At 37.4% G+C, this 16018-nt stretch overlaps 3 protein-coding genes across 5 annotated transcripts; all 3 read left to right on the forward strand.

Annotated features, from left to right (window-relative positions):
- The first annotated feature begins 228 nt into the window (after nucleotides 1-228).
- LOC141816065 (nicotinate phosphoribosyltransferase 1-like) lies at nucleotides 229-9853 on the forward strand. 3 transcript variants are annotated; one of them, XM_074703895.1, is made up of 16 exons: nucleotides 229-429; nucleotides 1508-1652; nucleotides 2536-2655; nucleotides 2813-2947; nucleotides 3031-3092; nucleotides 4353-4428; nucleotides 4702-4803; nucleotides 5497-5613; nucleotides 6831-6889; nucleotides 7915-8089; nucleotides 8303-8437; nucleotides 8506-8604; nucleotides 8832-8940; nucleotides 9287-9399; nucleotides 9521-9623; nucleotides 9709-9853. In XM_074703895.1, the coding sequence occupies exons 1-15, from the start codon at nucleotides 275-277 to the stop codon at nucleotides 9596-9598; spliced, it is 1680 nt and encodes a 559-aa protein (XP_074559996.1). In that variant the 5' UTR covers nucleotides 229-274; the 3' UTR covers nucleotides 9599-9623; nucleotides 9709-9853. The 3 variants fall into 3 exon arrangements, with proteins under 3 accessions (XP_074559996.1, XP_074559998.1, XP_074559995.1); XM_074703897.1 differs by having other exon boundaries at nucleotides 2560-2655; nucleotides 9521-9815; XM_074703894.1 differs by having other exon boundaries at nucleotides 9521-9814.
- Nucleotides 9854-10796: 943 nt separating this feature from the next.
- Nucleotides 10797-12157, forward strand: LOC141816070 (uncharacterized). Its single transcript, XM_074703903.1, has 3 exons — nucleotides 10797-11337; nucleotides 11464-11649; nucleotides 11731-12157. The coding sequence occupies exons 1-3, from the start codon at nucleotides 10828-10830 to the stop codon at nucleotides 12019-12021; spliced, it is 987 nt and encodes a 328-aa protein (XP_074560004.1). The 5' UTR covers nucleotides 10797-10827; the 3' UTR covers nucleotides 12022-12157.
- A 692-nt stretch (nucleotides 12158-12849) lies between these two features.
- Nucleotides 12850-15859, forward strand: LOC141816069 (pathogenesis-related thaumatin-like protein 3.5). Its single transcript, XM_074703902.1, has 4 exons — nucleotides 12850-13124; nucleotides 13586-14252; nucleotides 15270-15484; nucleotides 15569-15859. The coding sequence occupies exons 1-3, from the start codon at nucleotides 13067-13069 to the stop codon at nucleotides 15421-15423; spliced, it is 879 nt and encodes a 292-aa protein (XP_074560003.1). The 5' UTR covers nucleotides 12850-13066; the 3' UTR covers nucleotides 15424-15484; nucleotides 15569-15859.
- The last annotated feature ends 159 nt before the right edge of the window (nucleotides 15860-16018 follow it).

Below are 16018 nucleotides of genomic sequence, written 5' to 3' on the forward strand. Positions count from 1 at the left end.
TGCAATTTTGAAACACATTAATGTTGAAAATACTTTTAAAATATATATACATAAGAAAATGGAAAAAGAATAATTGTTTAAAGAAGAAATGAGCGAAGCTTGACGTGGTGACGGACAGAGATGAAATAGTGTTTCCCGATTCAATGAGGAACCGCCTTTATTTCTCTCCAGTTCACTCAGCCACAGAATCACTTGTGCTCTCTCTTCTCCCACCTTCTCTCATTCCTCGACTCATCCCACCCGCCTTCCTTCCTTCCGAGCCAGAGCAGAGGCGATGACAAACGCGAACAGATCCAACGCCGGCGAAGCGGAGCGATCGTGGCCTCTGCGACCGACAAATCCGATGGTCACTCCTCTCCTCACCGACCTCTACCAGTTCACCATGGCCTACGCCTATTGGAAGGCCGGCAAGCATCGAGATCGGGCCGTGTAAGATTTGTGCACTCTCCCATCTCACACGAGGTTATCGTAGTTGAATTTCATTCTTTACTCCTATCGTTTTGAAGATGATATGCCTGGCTAACGAGCAGTAGGAACGGTATAATGGTCCTGAAAAGGTAGGGTTTGGTTAGTCGTTTGCAAGCCCTAGAATGTGAAGGGACTATGTTCGGAAAGGATGGATCTTCCTGCACATCGATAACCTCGTGTTTGGAAAGTAAATATTTATTATGTAAAGACAATTTGATTTTCTGGTTTTGTTTGTTCTACGACCAATCAAATCAAGCCTGAACGTATACTTTATTGTGCCTCTCAACCTGTGGTCAAAAATCAAACCAAACTGGATTTTGATTTGGTTCAGTTTGAACTAAATAATAGTGTGTTTGTCTCTGGTTTGAACTATTAGTTCGTCTGGTAAGTTGAGGGTTTGAAGAGACATGAAACAATCAATGAGCCTTAATCCTGAAATTTTAAATGAGTTTTCCATTTGACAATTGTTGAACCGGGAAAAGTTTACACCATGGTTAGCCATTTGGTAGGCACAAGGGGAACACCCCTTCACATAAGCGCTGAAAGTCGCAAGCACTTAAAATGGACCCTACACTATCCAATTCTGCAGGACTATGGTATGGAGCACCCGTTCTTCAACTAAAAGCTACAGTTTGCATCATTAGTACATAAATGCTAGCAGTGGATTTTGGAATGTGAAACAAAGTCGTGGCAATGCTAAGAATACCTATAAGTTGATTATGGGAGTACTTCCCTTCCATGCTATCAATGACTTATAAATAGGGGTCACTGTCGTATCATACTATAGAGTGATTTATAAATAGGAGTCGCTGTCACCTCATACTATCGAGTGATTCATTTGAGGAAAAATAGTGAATACCTTGATAAGCACATGCACCCTTTACTTTCTCCCAAATGTTCTAGTTGATGATACTGTCATTGATTGATTCATTTTTCAGTCAATTTGTTCTGTCATGGGCAAGGGAAAAACGATAGTTTGTTTTTATTATGTCATTTGTTTTCCATTGAATTCTACCTTCCTGTTCTGCACACTTTACAGGTTTGATCTTTACTTCCGCAAAAACCCTTATGGTGGTGAATACACAATTTTTGCTGGTCTTGAAGAGTGCATAAGGTTGCTTGCTAACTTCAAATTAGAGGATGATGAAATTGCTTTTCTACGCTCTGCCATGCCCACATGTGAGGTGATCTCGTATGCATGCATGCCAAGTTCCTAATAAACTATACAACCAGTTCCTTTACAAGAATTATTTTTCAATTTCATGAGTTCTCTCCATAGACATTTTATACTTCATTTCTTCAAAACATACATAAAATTGAGATAAATTTATGACTCTTTAAAAATGCATGCTAGTTAGTAGGAAAAATATTGGAAGTAGTTTTAATTTCCTAGTCCATGTGATTGCCTATTTAAAGTTAGTTGTTTTTTTGTGTGTGTATTAGTATTTTGTAGTTGTTCTTGTTCTGTGCTTTCATATCTTTTATTTTGCAATCTACTTAGTTCCTTTCCTGAAAGAAATTTGTATGGTAATAAGTTGGAATAGGCAATAAAAAAGCCATCATGTTGAAATTAATGGAGGTATTTTGTCTCAGTTTCTATTATAACATTTTGAATTAAATTGAATCCATTGGCTAACTTGCTTTTTTGGAATTTGTTTGTTCAGTGCCAAATCTATTTTGTTAGTTTAACTTCTTATCCTATTGATCTCATGCAGCTTAAAACAGCTTCATTTTATGTGCTGAACAGATTTCCATACTTGTTAGGTAGAAGTTGTCTAGAATTATAGAAAGAAAGGTATAATGAGTAAATTCTCAATTCCTTTTGTGAGATTCATTTGACTGAACATTTTTTTAGTCCTCGAACTCCTCCTTTTGTATTTTTATCCTTTCCCCAAAGAAGTGTATTGGCCATATGAAACGTGTTTATAACTTCACTTTGTTACTTCTGGCTGCTATGATGGAAGGATGGAAAAAACGTTTTATGTTTAACTGGCTCTAAATTACAAAATTTTCATTCCTTTTAATATTTTTCAGCACTAGTGTTCAATTTACACTTTTTCTTTTCAGGATGGGTTCTTTGATTATCTAAAGGAAATTGACTGTGCAGAAGTAGAGGTTTATGCAATCCCTGAAGCTTCTGTTGTTTTTCCTAAGATTCCCTTGATGAGGATTGAGGGACCAGTTGCAGTAAGTAAAATTTAAATAATTACACATCACACTTTTTTCATTGACAATGACTTGCTTAACGAGTTGCCTGTCCAAGCTAACCAAACTGCTTTATGCTGCCCCAATTGTGACTTTTGAAATGCTCATCTCACTGTTTCATATCATATCTATTTCACAGGTGGTTCAGCTTCTTGAAACTCCATTTGTGAATCTTGTTAATTATTCCTCTTTAGTTACCACCAACGCTGCAAGACATAGATTTGTTGCTGGGAAGTCAAAAACATTACTTGAATTTGGACTTCGACGAGCACAAGTAATTGTTGTTGCCTTTTCAAGGTTCTTCCCTATTATGGAACTTTCATCTTTATATTTTTTGCTTATTGATGTGATTGTTAGGGACCCGATGGAGGAATAAGTGCTTCAAGATACTGCTATATGGGAGGATTTGATGCAACAAGGTTTCTTTCCTTTTCTTTGTTAGTGTTTGACATATGGTGAAATAATGCCATTTGAACTTTGAAGCTCTATGCAAGTACCATGTCTTTCTTTGTATGATCTAATTTTTTTGCCATATTGGCTTATGGACCACTTAATACATTGGAAACTCTGATCGATGCCCTTTGATGCATCATTATATCAATGCCCTTTGTTCCATCATAATATTGTAGAGTGAGCTTGAAGACACAAGTATGCAGCACTTTGGCGATGGAACTTCATAAAGCTTAATTCTTATATGATGTACTCTTGACATGATGAAAAAAGCTTACCAAAGATCAATAATATTATATGTAAGAAGTTTGTGATTTATGAGATTAATCCAAAGTTCGAGATTTTAAGTATAGTCTTATATCTTACTCTTCTTTACTCATCCTATAATACTAAAATGAGCTGCCCTGTCAACTATGATTGTCTTAGTCCCAAGTTATAGTTTGCTGTCAGGTACAAGGTTTGAAAAACTGGTTAGTGTCTGCACAAATAAACATACCTTTCCACCCACCAACTGACTGACAAATCTGTGAGCAACAGCTATTCTGTGAGCAACAGCTACTTCTGTGAGCAACTACAAACACTAGGGTTAGGGTGTCCTCAATGAGGTATGTTGATTTCTTCCTCTTCTTCCCTTTCCTCCTCTAGGTCTTCTCTCTCTTCTCTTGCTCCTCCTTTCCGATTCCTTCCTCTGCGTGGTAAAGGCACCATTTATCTGCACACCAATGTGGCTTTGACACTGTATCATTTCGATTAGGGATTAAAAACTTGACTTGGAACAATATTCTAAACCATGGTTTGGCATAAAGAAATTGGTGTTAGGAAAGTGGATATGGAATTTCCAGAATTTTTTTGTTTTAAAAATCTCAGAATATTCTGATCACGATGTTACGTTCTAAAATGTGGTATAATCGTATCTAGATGAAGCTGTTTTTACTTGATGGACTGCCTTTTGTTTTACGTTTGCTTGCTTGTTTATTTCTTGATCCCTATGGGTTCACGGACTATTTCTCCTATTGGTTTTCAGAAAATCACATTGCTTCCTCTTGTTTCACATTTTAAGTTGGATACATGTAAGTAGCCTTCACTTTGTACAGATGTCATTGAAACTTTATGGTTAATTTGGAATTTTACCTGCATTAAACTAAATTTAGATATGCTAAGTCATTTTTAAGAATGATCTTATATTTATTTTATGATGTTTATGTTGAAGTTACTTGAGCTCATTACAGCAATGTCGAGGCTGGAAGGCTGTTTGGCATACCACTTCGTGGGACTCATTCACATGCCTTTGTTAGCTCGTACATTGTTAGTGAGTTCATTCAGTTTCTACATTATTCCTTTACAAGAAAAGGCTTTGCCATATAATTTTTCACTTCTCGATTTCATCGATAACTTATAGCGGTGTCACCTTCACTGATAATTTAAGTTGAACGATTATCATGACTGATTTATGGGATTCAGTATCTGAACCATTTTTAGTAATTGTTGTGGCTTTAAGACATACATACGTGTCATGTTCAGTTCTTTTGAAACAATATGTTTGTTGTGGCATCAATTGCTCTATGGATGGTCTTTCAGGGTCTTGATGAAATCATTGACAAGTCACTCGTCACTCATGATGGTTCAAGAACCTGTCATGACTTTGTTTCACTGGTTAGGAGCCAGCTTAGCAAAATTCAGGTGGTTCATATTTATTATGTTATTTATTCTATGATAGCTTTCTTCTAAAATATGTTAACCAGAATAATATTCTTTGCTGAACTTAAGCATGTTAGTTAGGTTAACTTAGTTGACACATGGTTTTTAGGCTGAGATTAACTAGTGTTAAAAGTTGTGCATGAAACATGATTTATCGTACCATGCTGGTACTTTATTTCTATAACGTTTGACTGAATGGTGTATTGTTAATATTTTATTTTAGTATCATCTCTATTTGGTAATCATCCTTTCCAAGGAGAAGAATTCCATAGAAGTTTGTAGCATTTTAATGGCTGATATTCAAATAGGTGCTCATAATCTGACAATGGATTTACAAACTTGAAGAACCAGCATCTTACAGAAATTGGTCAAGGGTGATATAATGATGTTTAGCTGAGTTACAAGTTCTGGGAAATGATTACTCTTTTAAATCATTTAATTTGAAAAGTAGAAATAAAATAAGCCATAATCTCTCTATTATACATTTAACTATTTTGTTTGTAATGATATTCACTACAACTCGGTTTAGTTTGCAAGAAATTCATAGGATTATTTTCCATCAGTCCATCATGGTTCTGATATTTCACTAAGAATAGGTTTTAGTAAGCATATGATAGATAAATCTCTTGTATAATTTTACGACTGTTGCTGATGTATCCAGCTTATTTTTTTTAGCTGGCAAATTCACTGCATGGTGCTTTTGGCGAAACAAATCAAAGCGAGCTGGCAGCTTTCACATCATACGCTTTGGCTTTTCCAAATAGTTTCCTTGCCCTAGTAGACACATATGATGTAAGCAGTATTTTTTAGTCCATGCATTGCTATCCATCTGTCAATGCACAAGATAGAGAGCACTGTTTAACTGCTTGTTAATATATCAGTATAACAATTGTTTGCTTAACAAAAGGAATTAGGAAGCATTTTGTTAAGCATCAATAATGAAGCATTATCGCAATTGTGTTGAACTTCTATATGAAAATTTCTGACATTATTTTTGTATATGTAGCTGGGCTCATTTAAGACTTTGTTTTGTTTTAACTTTTGGAGATGGTTAACATATCATCACTCAGTTGTAGCTAGGATACAAATTAAATGTTAAAGAAATCCACATGAAGTCAAGAGTTTAACTATAGTAGCATTGTTAAGAATCATTTGGTCTTAAAAGTCAGCAACCATGAGGGTCCTTGTATTACTATTTTAAATTTCCAGTTGCATATTGTGGTGTTTGATTTCTTTTGACACACCTTTACCAATACATGACTTGACTGCTAATTGAGGTTAAGAAGGATGGAATGGGTAAACCAAACAAAAAATCAAATCGTTTTTTATGCCATAAACACATACTATGGACGGAAGCAATGAAGGTTAATTTTAAGTTGCTGATATAGTAAGTGCACTTACAAATTATGGCTACAAGGGCATCCAGAATAAGTAGGTATTATAAAGGAGTGCACCAATTGTCATAGGAAGCTGTAATTAGATATCTAAATAATTTACACCGGACCTTTGTGACTTATGGTCTAATACAAAATTTTGTTATTTTAAAAACTCATTTAGATTTATTTAGGGTGATTGTAAGTGTCTTTTTTTGGGATGGCTAAGTCATATTTTTACAAGGAACCACTCTCATTGCTGGTACACAGATGGTTAGGAACCCTTATACTCAATTATCTTTGGTGCATTGAGTTGTTGTCATTGCTATACCACTTTGTTTCTACTTTGTGGTTCACTGGGTAACATAAATTGGCAATAATACTTTAAAATCAAATACCATGTAGCAACAATTTTTGCGTGTTTGTGCTTATTGATACTAGGTAGTTGTATACTTGATTATGATCATAATAAATCTTCACTTTAAATTTAACTCAAGATTCCGTATTAAAATTGTGAACAAACTATATTTAATAATGTCAAAGGACTGAACATGCTACCTGTGAAAGGTTAGTTAAACTCGTTTAGTTCATATGACTATGACTGACCAATGGAATATCTGCATGTTTTATCATCAGGTTATGAAGAGTGGACTGCCAAACTTCTGTGCGGTAGCTTTAGCACTTGGTGATCTTGGGTAAGTCTTGGGACATTTTGAAAGTTGACAACTTTGTTTAATCATTCATATTTATCCATGTATCCTTGTATAGTTGTATGGTGTGTTAACAGAAATAGTTCTCATAGTATATTTAAAGCTTGTTAGTCTCTTCCTTTATTTTGTTCTATATGAATTTTGGATGTCTATTACAATCATAAACACATAAATTTTGCGCAACTAGACGTGGGATGATGAAGTTGTCAATTGAGTTTTGTCTTCATCAATTGTTTCTAGAAAATAGATTGTGCAAATTAGTAAAGAAATTGAAGAATCACTTGATATTGACATATCTATAAAAATTTTAATTTTATCATTTGGTAAACTTGAGTCAATTAGCATTTTCTATTTTGGTAGTAATTAAAGAATAATTATAATCTCAATCCGAGTCTATTGTAAATATGTATTTTGATGTTTATTTTGAGTGGAGTTTGCAAAAGAAGTTGTTCTGAATACAATTTTCAGCTTGTCTTTCTTTATGCGAATGTTTATTCTCTTTTCGGGGAATCTTTATCCCTTCACTCCATCAATTTCATCTAGTTTGGTGATTTTATGGTTAGATTTGGGTGCCGTGACAGATTGTTAAAGCAGAAAGAATTTGGTTGTATAGATGCAAAATATTTCTTATTGTTATTTAGTTGGATTTAACAAAATTTACTTTGCCCACTTAAAATCAGATGCAATCTTGGATAACAGGGTGAGGAAGTGGACAGCCACCTTTTTCTTAAGCAGAATTTTGTTTTTTAGTTTGTTTATGTAATTAGTGGTGTTTTTCAAACAGGTTATGTTCTTTTGTTGATGACTCTTTCCATGATTAATTCAACGATGTTCACAAAAAGTTGCTACAAATCTCTTTGGAATTTTAATCGAGCTGTTCAATACAATAAATATTTAAAATATCGGTCTTAGTAATTGTTTTAATTGAGTTGTTCAGTACAATCACAATTACCTTTTTGCAATTAATACTATAATCATCTATAATGACAATACTTTAGCCTATGATTTAGGTATAAAGCAATTGGAATTAGGTTGGACTCTGGAGATCTTGCATATTTGTCGATTAAAGCTCGGGAACTTTTTTGTGCAATAGAGGTGGAATTTGGTCTGCCTGGCTTTGGGAAAATGAATATCGCCGCTAGCAATGATCTGAATGAGGAAACTATTGATGCCTTGAACAAGCAGGTGATTATTCAGTAATGCTACTTTTCTGTTAAATTAGAGAATCAGAGGCCTTCTTTAAGCCAACTTATTTTAACTTTATTTAAAGACTCAAGTTTGCTTCTTTTTTTCTCATAGTGAACATAACATGGTTGTATTCTTCACTTTTTAAAATTTAGTTTCCATACCAACTTGTGTGTCGTCATTAGTGAAGAGATATTGCCATTTCGTTTACAGGGTCATGAGATAGATGCATTTGGAATTGGCACGTATCTTGTCACATGTTATGCTCAAGCTGCTCTTGGTTGTGTATTCAAGCTAGTTGAGATAAATAATCAGCCTCGCATCAAACTATCCGAAGATGTAACAAAGGTATGCCTATGCAAAAAAAAAATAAGGCACTGTAATTATATTTTTACCCAAACATGTTCTGGTTACAGGTTTCTATACCATGTAAAAAACGATGTTACAGACTCTATGGAAGAGAAGGCTACCCTTTGGTTGATATAATGACTAGAGATGATGAACCGCCTCCAAAGGTAGTTTCTCTTCACTGACCCAAGTGATGAGCCTTGAGATTTTATTTTATTTATCGTAAATGATGTTCTAAGGTTGAAATTGAGAATCTGATTGGAAACTATAGTTACTAACTTTTGTTTTTCAAAGAAATAGTAGCAATAATCTTTTCCAGAGACAGATTGTGAAACTATCTATTACCTCCTAATGATAAAAAAAAGCTGTATGGTTTTCTCCTCCTACATGCTAGGTTGGGGAGAGGATATTGTGCCGCCATCCGTTCAATGAATCTAAGAGGGCATATGTTGTGCCGCAGCGTGTTGAGCAGCTATTGAAGTGCTATTGGCCTGGAGATTCAGGTATAACCATTATTTGTCCAGACTCATAATGCAGTTGCCTTTCCCTTTTTCTCCTCGAAGACCATGCTGGCTAATGTGTTCATTTGTTACTTTCATGTGTAAGGGCTACTTAATGTTAGAAAAAAAAGACTTGGAAAACTAATAACGTAACTAGATAACGTAGGGGGAAACTAATCCAATCTTGATAAAAATTAGTGATATAAAAAACCAACTATTACTGCAGTCAAGATGTCCTTGCCTGAGTTTGCATTTTTAAAAATAGGTTTCACTCAAACCTTGAACTCAATGCATGCTCAAACATCAAACATGATCAAAGAATTGATTTGGGGTTTCTTTTCTCTTGAAGTTAAACCAAGAACAGAGCTGCTTTCTTTGAAGCAAAACCGAGAACGCTGCATGCTGCATTTGGAGCAGATGCGGCCGGATCATATGAGACGGCTGAACCCAACACCCTACAAGGTTAGTTTCCCTCTACATTTAAACCATCTGTGGTTCAGTTTTTCCAGTTGAACTGGTCATTCCAGTTTTGTTGTTGCTGTTGTTTGGATACTTAATGCAGTTTCTACTTCATGATGAGCAGGTAAGTGTGAGTGCAAACTTGTATGATTTCATTCATTTCCTCTGGCTGAACGAGGCACCAGTCGGTGAGCTCGAATGAACGGAAGAAGCTTGAGAGCTTGCCGGTGAGAATTCTGAATTATCTTCTAAATGCATCGTTTATGTTCTTGCTCTGACTTTTGCTTGAGATTTTCCATTGTTATAATGAAGTGACGATATAAACTGACTACTAAATATTGGAAAGAATCCATTTTTCTCTTAAAAAATAAGTGGCATGTATTTATTTATTAAATCTCATCATAATGTATCAATAATTTTAATCCCGTCTTCACAATCATTTTATTTTCAAATTGTGTTATTTTTTTATTTGGCCATCATGTAAGACTATATTAATATTAGTATTCATATGAATAAATACTTTTTATTATAATAGTTGGAGTTTTTATTTGTCTTTTTATTTTTTAGCTATAGTTTGTACAATTCTTCCCACCATCATCCTCCTAATGGCCAATTTTTAATGTGCTCAAGTCAGTTTTGCCTCTTTTTTCGCTTAATTTATTAAAATTACAGCTAATTGCTCTTGATAATAATATATATTTTTAAACTATTAAACTACTCTTTCCATGTGTTAACTAATCAGCGTCATAACTCATAATGTATAATTTTAAATTAAAATCTCAAATTATATTTTAAAAACATATTAGAAAGTCAATTGTTCTAGAGGATTTCGATGTTTGCGGAAGGCCTTCAGTAGAAACAGACATCAGAGTCATTTTATAATCTACCGATCTGACTGGATTTATCAAACCAACTTTGAGTCAAGAAATCATCAGAATTTCATAAACCTCTCTAAGTATTGTCATCATCCTCATTCTAAACATTCAAAATTCATTTAATCGAATAATGGCATGTGATCATAAATTACAAAAATTTAAAATCTTTAGAAGATATTCATTGAACTACTTTTTTTTTGTTTTTTCTTTCACAGCAAACTGAATTTCCTTTTTCGTTCCTGCATATGCTTCCTGTGGCAAGGGCTAGGCAAAGGGCTTTTCATGGAAGAACATAGGACATGAAAAGTTTTGATCTTGGCTAACTGACTCCAGCACTTTCACGGAAGCATCGTCATCGCAATTTAGCACAGCAAACGGCGTCTGTCATTGACCTGTCACAGCGAATCGCTTCAGTCTTCACATGGCCACCGCGCTGTACTCAACATGCATTTCATAAACAACTCTATGGATCCAGCCCACAATTCGCTGCTGCCGCTGCTGTTGCTTCCATAAGACTTTATCCGATTCAGATCCGATCAAGCATTCCATCGCCGAGATGCACGCGAAGACGGACTCCGAGGTCACAAGCCTCGCCCTTTCGTCGCCGCCGCGCTCGCCGCGGAGGCCGGTATACTACGTGCAGAGCCCCTCGCGGGACTCCCACGACGGCGAGAAGACCGCCACCTCCTTCCACTCCACCCCGGTGCTCAGCCCCACCGCATCGCCGCCTCGGCACTCTCACTCCTCCATCGGCCCCCACTCGCGCGACTCCTCCTCCAGCCGCTTCTCCGGATCCATCAAGCCCGGCGGCCGCGGGCGGAAGATCGCCGCGGCGGGCTCGGACGCAGCGGACGAGAAGGGGGCGACGCGGGGCCGGATCGGCAAGCGCAAGGAGTGCGCGACGATCGAGGAGGAGGGGCTGTTGGAGGAGGAGGAGAAGGAGCGGGGGCTGCCGCGGAGGTGCTACTACTTGGCCTTCGTCCTCGGATTCGCGGTGCTCTTCTCCTTTTTCGCCCTCATTCTTTGGGGCGCCAGCAGATCGCAGAAGCCTCGAGTCACCATGAAGGTTCGCTTTCCCTTTCGATCGTCTCCCGGAGGCATTTTTTTCGTATTTTTTTTTAAAAAAAACTATCATATAAATATATAATTTACTTTTCTAGCAAAGTTTTAATTGCTTTTGTCAATGACGCAGAGCATCACGTTTGACAATTTCATAATCCAAGCCGGTACAGACGCGTCGCTGGTCCCCACCGACATGTCCACCCTCAACTCCACCGTCAGCTTCACCTTCCGCAACACCGGCTCCTTCTTCGGCGTCCACGTCAGCTCCACTCCCCTCCAGCTAGACTACAGCCAGCTCACCCTCGCCACCGGAGACGTAAACCTCCCCCATTTCCTTTCCTTTCCTTTTTTGCAAGATTAGAAAACATTAATGCAAAACAAAAAAAAAAAATTACAGATGAAGAACTTTTACCAGTCGAGGAAAAGCCAAAGAAACGTGGTGACGGTGGTGGAAGGGAGAAAGGTGCCTTTGTACGGAGGCGGGCCGAGTCTCACCGGCACATCAGGACGGCCCAACGGGCCGAACCCAATCCCTTTGAGCCTCAGCTTCGTGATCAAATCCAGGGCTTACGTGCTAGGACAGCTGGTGAAGCCCCGGTTCCACGTGGGCGTTTACTGCCAGGTCACCATGGACCCCGCAAAGCTTGGTTCCCCTATTTCCTTAAAGAACTCTTGCCAGTACAACTGATAATGAGAAGCCATACCCATATATAATTTTTTTTCTTAAAGTAGTAGCAACTTGATTTTCATAATTTATCTGTTTTATATTTATTTTTCTACGTCTAAATGTTGGACCATAATAATTTTTGCTTTGATTTATAAAAGTTTTCTATTTTTTACTCTCACTTTTAGTATGTAAAATTTAAGTTTAGAAAAATAAACAAAGATGCTGTAATGCATTCCTTCTTTTATTTTAGAAGGATTATTACTTAAAAAGTAAATACACTCATTTATTAACCTTGTGAATAAATAAATATACTCATTTATTACATTCGTGAAAGATATTTCAATGATATATTTATTACTTTGTTACTTAATGACTAATAAATAAATAAATCATAAATCTAAGTGTTGATGTCAGAACTTAATAATTTTTTTTTAAAAAAAAATTGTCGTTTTTCTCTCACTAGCCGTCTGAATCGATTTCATTTTTTAATGAATAATTGTCAAATAGATATATTTATCACGAAATGCCACTTAAAAGAAATACGTACACGAGTTCCAATCCACAAACTTCTTAACACATTTCGTATTTAAATTCCATATAAATTTGAAATTAGTTTAAAAATTAATTTGTTTTTATAAAATTAATGGCTGATTTTTTTTACTTATCCAATATATGAATAAATCGACTTAAAAAATAAGTTAGTTTTAACCAAAAATGGAATTTCCTCTTTTTGATTAAACGAAAAAAACCAAAAAAAAAGATTTGGGAGAAACAATCAGTGAAAGGAAAGTCAAAGTATATGAGACAAAGACACACAGCGAGAAGAGCAATTCACCTCGCTCACTCCACTCCGCACTTCAATCGAGCAAGCAATCCCTGTGTCTCTCTGCTTCGTCACTGTGATTCGATTCCAACCTGGTCCTGCCCTTTCCACCTTCTCTTCTCCTCAGTATAATCATCCGTTACCATAATCGCTCCTTTTGCTGCGATTTCTACTTCCTTCCGATTAATCACGGCCATCGGAGAAGAAGAAGAAGAAGAAGAAGAAGAAGAAGAAGACGGCGACATGGATCACAACCATGTCAGGCTCCTCCTCAAGCTTCTTACCCTCCTTTTCTTATCAGGTTTCAGATTCGATCGATAGATTAGGGATTATTTTCTCCTCTTCTTATCAGGTTTCGGATTCGATCGATAGATTAGGGATTATTTTCCAACCGTTTGTGATCTATTTTCAGTCTTGTCAGGTGTGATTTATGCTCTCTAATGATGTTTTCAGATTGATTTCGAAGACCTCATTTTTCCGCCAATTTTTAAAGTTCTTCCCCTAATATGTATTGCGAGGGACTACCTTCTCCAGGCAATAGATTTTTCAAAAACCGATTTTGTATTACTTTTTTTTTTCAAGAGGGGGAAAAAATTCTGTGTTCATCGTCTTCTTATCTAGTATTGTTCTTGGTTTCTGTAATGATCTAGGAGGGAATCAGTTGCTTCGATCAATAGATTGGAATTTGAAGCTAATTTTGAGTGTTTTAATGGTTTTTTTTTTGAATGAGAATATGGGGATTATTTTGTGTTTGGGGCACAGGGGCAAGGAGAACAGAAGAGGCTCGAGTTTTCACCATCGTCAACTACTGCAAGACCACGATTTGGCCGGGCATCACTCCGGGGGAAGACTTCGACGGCGGCGGGTTCGCCCTCAATCCCGGCGAGTCGGTGGTGTTCACCGCCCCCGTCGGGTGGAACGGCCGCATCTGGGGCAGGACCGGCTGCAACTTCGACAGCGACGGCACCGGTTCGTGCCAGACCGGCTCCTGCGGCAACACCATAAAGTGCGGCGCCTCCGGCCAGACTCCGGCTACGCTCGCCGAGTTCAACCTCGCCTCCCCCGACTTCTACGACGTCAGCCTCGTCGACGGCTTCAACCTGCCCATGACGGTGACGCCGCTGAACGCGCAGGGTGGAGGCAACTGTGTTTCCGTCGGATGCGTTGGTGACCTCCGCAACAGCTGCCCGGCGGAGCTTGCGGTGAAGGTCGATGGCCAAACGGTAGGCTGCCGGAGCGCGTGCGACGTGTTTAACACGGATCAGTACTGCTGCCGAGGCGCCTTCGGATCGGATACGTGCCAACCCACTAACTACTCCAAACCCTTCAAGGAGGAGTGCCCCACCGCCTACAGCTACGCATACGACGACCGGACGAGCCTCTTTACATGCACCGACGCCGATTACATTGTCTCCTTCTGCTCCCAAAGGTATTCTTGAATCAGTGAATCAATCTTTCACTTGCATTTGGGCATTCATCTTCCATCAGATTAGAGAAAAAGAAGCTCCTAAGTCCATCATAGAAAAGAATTTAGAAGAATCGTCCACCTTTTGTTTGTTAAAATGAGAATTCAAACTTGATTTCATATTTTTTAGATTATAGGGGTAGTATAATCGATTTTTGTTTAGGGGCTATGATCAAGGGGTGTATAATTAATGGTTGTTTGGAAAAAAAGAGAGTCCTTTTGTGATTTCTCGATCACAATCTCAACCCATTTGGTCAACATTCCAAATCCCTATTTTTTCTCAGATGATAAAATTCCAAACATAGAGATATAGTCAAACTATATGGTTAGAACTCCAAGTCAATAGAATCCTTGTCGGTCACTTGCAAGGCTCGTTTTATTATCGGCCTACACACACATGGATCTTTGCTGAGTTGATGTTCAATTAACTCAACTCTTATTTACACAGTTGCTACGTTGAAGTTTCATCAAAGATTTATACAGCAATAGATCGAACCGTTTACTGAAGCTTTTGTCAAATTAGCTCGTGTAAAGTTGTCAGAAAAGATTATTGATAACTCGAGTTTTGATGTCATGTGTTGGTTTTATACAGATAGGCATCTCATAGCTTTCATTTGGTTCTTCCATCTCATACCGATGGCATGGTTTCTGTAAGATGTATTGGTTTCTGATATCTTGCATCTTTATATGCCACTCACAAATATGAGTGGATCTTCTCTTAGTTTGCTTTCATAGAGTATTCATTCATGGATTTTAAACTTTAGCATGCATCAGACATCTCCAAGTTTGATACTTGATCTTATGGTTTCTGAGATAACTATGCTTTGTATCGGCAATGAAATTGCAAGATGCATGTTTTAGTCCAGTCGCATAGCTGAACAAATGGTCGTGATAAATCAACACTTTGTTTGTTATTGTTTCGTTTGATTGTGAAGAAAAGGTTTTATCTGGAATATTTATCTCACGACTTGCTTATCACAGCATCCGGAAGAAGACCCAGAGCCAGAGGGTATGCACCTACCACATCAACAAACTAATTTGCAGTGGATCGACCAGAAGAGCATCGACAGCGAAATGGCTGTTTCTAATTCTCGTATTCTTTGTGGGCTTGTTGTGGCCATCATTGAAGCTGTGACAACCGATTCTTTTCTTTCTATATTTTTTGGGACAATAAAGCTGCTGAGGATGCCTCAAAGGTACAGGATCCTCTACTCAAAGTTGAGAACTATTATTTAATTGGGAAGGGAATGATAGAATGATAATGTATCTTCTTTTCACAGCTCAAGAATCATGCTTTTACTTGTGGGAATGTGACATGCCTGGCACTGGGATTCTTTATCCTTTTTTGCTTTGCAAAGAGCACTATGAAATGGTGTTAAGAGCAACAGACTTGAATGAAAGGGTCTCCATTAGTATTTCTATGAACATCTCCTTCTTCCAGATGGAGCTTTATTAAAAACTCCATTGTCGTCCATTTCATCAAAGTTATATTTTGTTAAGATGAAATTGTGTCATGATAACTTACCATTAATCTTAAATTTCAAGTGGATTGGATTATAAAAGGAGCTCGACTCTCAGGTAAACTGGGATTGGTTAATGGTTCACAAAGCGCCACGTGAACGATACTTCCAACGTCATGAGTGGCTCTAAAGGCCTTATTCCCAGCCCAATCCATCTCAGCCACACAAAATATTAGGAACATGAATAAAAACAAAAACAAAAACAAAAAC

The sequence above is a fragment of the Curcuma longa genome, unplaced genomic scaffold, assembly GCF_044706935.1.
Source record: "Curcuma longa cultivar G26 ecotype Majalengka, Jawa Barat unplaced genomic scaffold, ITB_CL_G26_1.1 contig_14126, whole genome shotgun sequence".
Lineage (NCBI taxonomy): Eukaryota > Viridiplantae > Streptophyta > Magnoliopsida > Zingiberales > Zingiberaceae > Curcuma > Curcuma longa.

Coding starts and splice junctions, on each gene's coding strand:
- LOC141816065 (XM_074703895.1), top strand. CDS start 275: ATGACAAACGCGAACAGATCCAACGCCGGCGAAGCGGAGCGATCGTGG. Junction 6,890..7,914: donor TTAGCACTTGGTGATCTTGG/GTAAGTCTTGGG, acceptor CCTATGATTTAG/GTATAAAGCAATTGGAATTA. Junction 9,400..9,520: donor TGAACCCAACACCCTACAAG/GTTAGTTTCCCT, acceptor CATGATGAGCAG/GTAAGTGTGAGTGCAAACTT.
- LOC141816070 (XM_074703903.1), top strand. CDS start 10,828: ATGCACGCGAAGACGGACTCCGAGGTCACAAGCCTCGCCCTTTCGTCG. Junction 11,338..11,463: donor AGCCTCGAGTCACCATGAAG/GTTCGCTTTCCC, acceptor TCAATGACGCAG/AGCATCACGTTTGACAATTT. Junction 11,650..11,730: donor TCACCCTCGCCACCGGAGAC/GTAAACCTCCCC, acceptor AAAAAATTACAG/ATGAAGAACTTTTACCAGTC.
- LOC141816069 (XM_074703902.1), top strand. CDS start 13,067: ATGGATCACAACCATGTCAGGCTCCTCCTCAAGCTTCTTACCCTCCTT. Junction 13,125..13,585: donor TACCCTCCTTTTCTTATCAG/GTTTCAGATTCG, acceptor TTTGGGGCACAG/GGGCAAGGAGAACAGAAGAG. Junction 14,253..15,269: donor GTCTCCTTCTGCTCCCAAAG/GTATTCTTGAAT, acceptor TGCTTATCACAG/CATCCGGAAGAAGACCCAGA.